The sequence below is a fragment of the Sinocyclocheilus grahami genome, unplaced genomic scaffold (assembly GCF_001515645.1).
Source record: "Sinocyclocheilus grahami isolate Dianchi unplaced genomic scaffold, SAMN03320097.WGS_v1.1 scaffold1237.1, whole genome shotgun sequence".
NCBI lineage: Eukaryota > Metazoa > Chordata > Actinopteri > Cypriniformes > Cyprinidae > Sinocyclocheilus > Sinocyclocheilus grahami.
In genome coordinates this window covers 264,146-267,812 of record NW_015506416.1, presented here as the reverse complement: position 1 = coordinate 267,812, position 3,667 = coordinate 264,146, and the positions used below count along the sequence as shown (strand labels likewise).

Sequence of the window (3,667 nt, the reverse complement as noted above, 5' to 3'; positions counted from 1 at the left end):
TCCATCGAAATAAAAAAGATGTCATGCTGACAGAATGCTTCAGGGAATGGCAATCCTGGCACCATCCACTGGAAAGCATGCTTTCTACTGTGAGTAATAGGAGGCTTCATAGCTACATAAAAGGAGAAAGATTATGAGGTAATATGGCGCTTGGTGCTGCCTTTATAGTGGCTGAGCCCACAAGCCAGAAAGGAACGCCAACGCCAGTCACAGGGATTGACTGTCACAACAAAGTAGAGTTTGAACACCCCGCCCCCTAGCTTAACTGGAAGTTTTTTATTGGTGTTGCACCCAAGTCAGACATGTTTGTTATTGCCTGAAGCACAGGGCTCCACCCCAGTAGTTTGAAAAGTGCCTGTCAAATGCTAGCTTGCCATGTTTCTTTATCAGCACCTTTGTCTTTTTTTTTGTATTTTGTACGCTTGGTGAAAAATAAACGTAACTGGCAGCTCGCCCTGTTTCTCCATAATTGGCATCTTTTTTTTTGTATTTTGTACTTTTGGTGAAAAATAAAAGTAGCAAAGTTGAATACTATTTTTATTTAACTCAAGTAAAAGTACCACAATTTAATTATACTCAAGGAAGTAGAAAAAAGTGCTTATGTACTGTAACAAAAAATATTCGTAATTAGCTACTTTCCACCTCTCCCTTGGTGTTACTATCAGTTCAACTATATGGTAACCTCTGACCTAGAAATACACAAAGTACACAATGTAGGGAACTTTCTAGTGCAAATCAAAGTTTGTCCCGTCTGCCCCTCACCATAGTGATGCTTTTGCACAAGTCATTCACTGAAGCAACTCTCTCTTTGCTGATTTTGGGCAGGGTGGGTGTTGGCTGTGATGATCCATGCCAGGATGTCGAACTTCTACTCACACTACAAGAATTCCACTCAGGCAAACGCTGCCTGGTGCTCTGAGTGGACAAAGAGCTGTGGTTGTGTGTCTGAGGATGGCTGGGAGGGCTGGGATTGAGTCTAGGGAAGGGGAGGTCTGGGTTCTTTACTGTAGATCTGACTCTGGAGAGTTGGGTGTGTGTCTGGGTGCCATTTGGTTTTGTGATGGAGTGTTTGAGTTCCAGCAGTTGTTCTTTGGCCAGGGTCAGTGCTGCAGTCAGTTCTTCCCTCTCTTCACACTCACGCCTTACTGTCTCCTCAAGAAAGGACTTCTACATGACAAAAAGAGGGAAAAAAGGTGGAGGGACAGAATGAGACAATATTATTACATCATATCTCTCACAGACCAATACAACCCTAACATACCAAAACTGGACAATATCTCCTCATCAAACTCCCCACAGGGAGATCATGGATGAGCAAAACCTCCTGTCACATGACCATTTCTCCAAGAGCCTCCATAATGGCCACACCAACTGAACATTTACACTTTGTACATTTAATTATACAACAAATATGTATACAACTAAATAAGATTTACAAAAAGTAGCTACAGAGGCTTTAAACCAGTGCTTAATTTGTAAATTGTGAGGTCCCGGAACAAAGTGGGGTGACAGATCTGGCATGATTAGAGGAGGGAGAGGTAACGGAGCATTCGTGCAATGGAGGACCAGCTTACGTGATTAACAGCGTGCATCTTCTTATGGTCATGAAAAAAATTGAAAAGTCATGAAATTTTAAAACAGCCATTTCCAGGCCTGGAAAAGTTTTGGAAAAGTCATGGATTTTTTTCCTTAAATCTCTGTATAATTAATAAATAATTATAAATCCACACATACTATCAGATTAAATCAGTCATTTGAAAACAGCGTGAGTGATTCAGCTGTACTGCGTCTTCTCTCACTCTCAAAGCGGCTTCACAACAGCGCATCTCCTCTGCACTACTGCACGCTGCGATACAAGAATTTTGCTCGGGTTTCGGGACAGTCGACAGAATTGTCACTTGCCTAATCAAGTCATTGTTGCATCGTCACAAGACTGTATCATTTGCACATCTTTAAATTTAAGCCATTCGATACTCGCGTGCTCCAAAGGGTGTTTCCTATGCGCTCACAGTCACATCAATAGCGCGCATATCGCGCCGCCTAGCGAGTACCAAATTTAGTTATTTTTCGCAGCTTGTTGCGCTTACGCCAGCCAAAATACACACATACAAAAAATGATGTCAAAATGATGTCAAAATGGCCGTCCTGGCGATTATCCTCGTAAGCACAGTCGGTTTTGTCTTAACTAAATGTAAACATCTGAGAAAGACAATGCATGTGTATCAGTATTGGATCCGTGCATTCGGGTTTGTGAGAGCAGCCACGTCGCATCTCTGCTCAAGTTTGTTGTTTCAAATGTAGATGCTAGGCAAGCCTGCTCATAATAATAGTTTTTTTCATGAAATATATGCACACTATAGGTCAACACAAACGTCTTTCATTGGCGCGTGAGGAGGGGATCTGTCAAATGAGGTGCCGGATCAGATTTCTGACAAATTCGGAGGTGACAGATCAGGATCCGGCTTGTTCCGGCACAAATTAAGCCCTGCTTTTAACGTATCAATTGCCTTTATCCTCGTTTATAATAAATCTGTAATCCATTCTGATGTTTTATACATAAAAGATCATTTGTACCATATGCAAGTGGGATGGTGGGAAACTCCATTTGGAAAGAATCTAGAGCAGCTGGAATATGATGTGAGCACAAGAGAAATCACACGTGCCTGCGAAAACTCACATGGCCGAGGAATACACCAGGATATTCACACACAAGGTCTGGGAATTTCCGAATCTCCATCACAGATGTACATGTGCTTAAGATTGAGACTGTGGCCAGCATTTCACTTCATGATGTCACCAGCTACAATCTTTAGGTAAAACAGTGTCATCTAGTGGTCATAATGACATACTGCAGTATACAAATGGATTCAGCACTACTCGGACTCCAACCTCACCTCATGTTCAGAATTATGAAATTGCATGTATTTATAAAGGCACTCATGAATGCTTCATTCTAATGGGCTGACAGATGTTCTAAGGGGTCAATATATGTAAGGCAATTAAGTAGTTACAGGTTTGTAGTAGGGTTATTATCATCAGCAAATATATATATATATATTGTTAATTAAAATAAAGCTAAAATTAAAATGTAAATATTAGATCAAAAACTTTAAAATTGAGAAATATTGCATTGGCAAATAACTAAAATAAGTTTAGGTTGAGAAAATAATGTTACGACTTGGTAATTAATTAATAAAAATGACAAAAACATATAAGACAAAAAAACATATAATTACTTACTAAGTAAATAAACTGAATTTAAAATGATAAATGAAAATGTAAAATAAAAATATTCATAAGCTCTCGGATTTCATCAAAAATAACTTAATTTGTGTTCCGAAGATGAACGAAGGTCTTCAGGTTTGGAACGGCATGAGGGTGAGTAATTAATGACAGAATTTTCATTTTTGGGTGAACTATCCCTTTAATGTGACAAGGTGTAACGGGGTTGAAGGCTGTAACACATTTGAAGGCATACATTGCCTTCAATTTTAGGTTTTGTTTCTCTCTCATATTGTCCCCTTCTTTCTGGGTCAATATATCTGCATGGCCAACAATGCAACATGCAAATGTGGGTGCAATTTCTGATGTATGATGCTTGTCAATGTTTAAGTGGACATATTAAATCGAAAATTATATTTATAACAAAAATATGTTGTAATGATTT

The 3,667-nt window shown here is 39.3% G+C and overlaps 1 protein-coding gene across 1 annotated transcript in view; it reads right to left on the bottom strand.

Moving 5' to 3' along the window:
* Positions 1–688: 688 nt before the first annotated feature.
* lekr1 (Leucine-, glutamate- and lysine-rich protein 1) overlaps positions 689–3,667 on the bottom strand; it is a 127,689-nt gene continuing 124,710 nt past the window's right edge. The window contains exon 10 of the mRNA XM_016254310.1: positions 689–1,167. Within this exon, the coding sequence (XP_016109796.1) occupies positions 736–1,167 (432 nt within the window). The 3' untranslated portion in view covers positions 689–735. The remainder of the gene's footprint in view (positions 1,168–3,667) is intronic.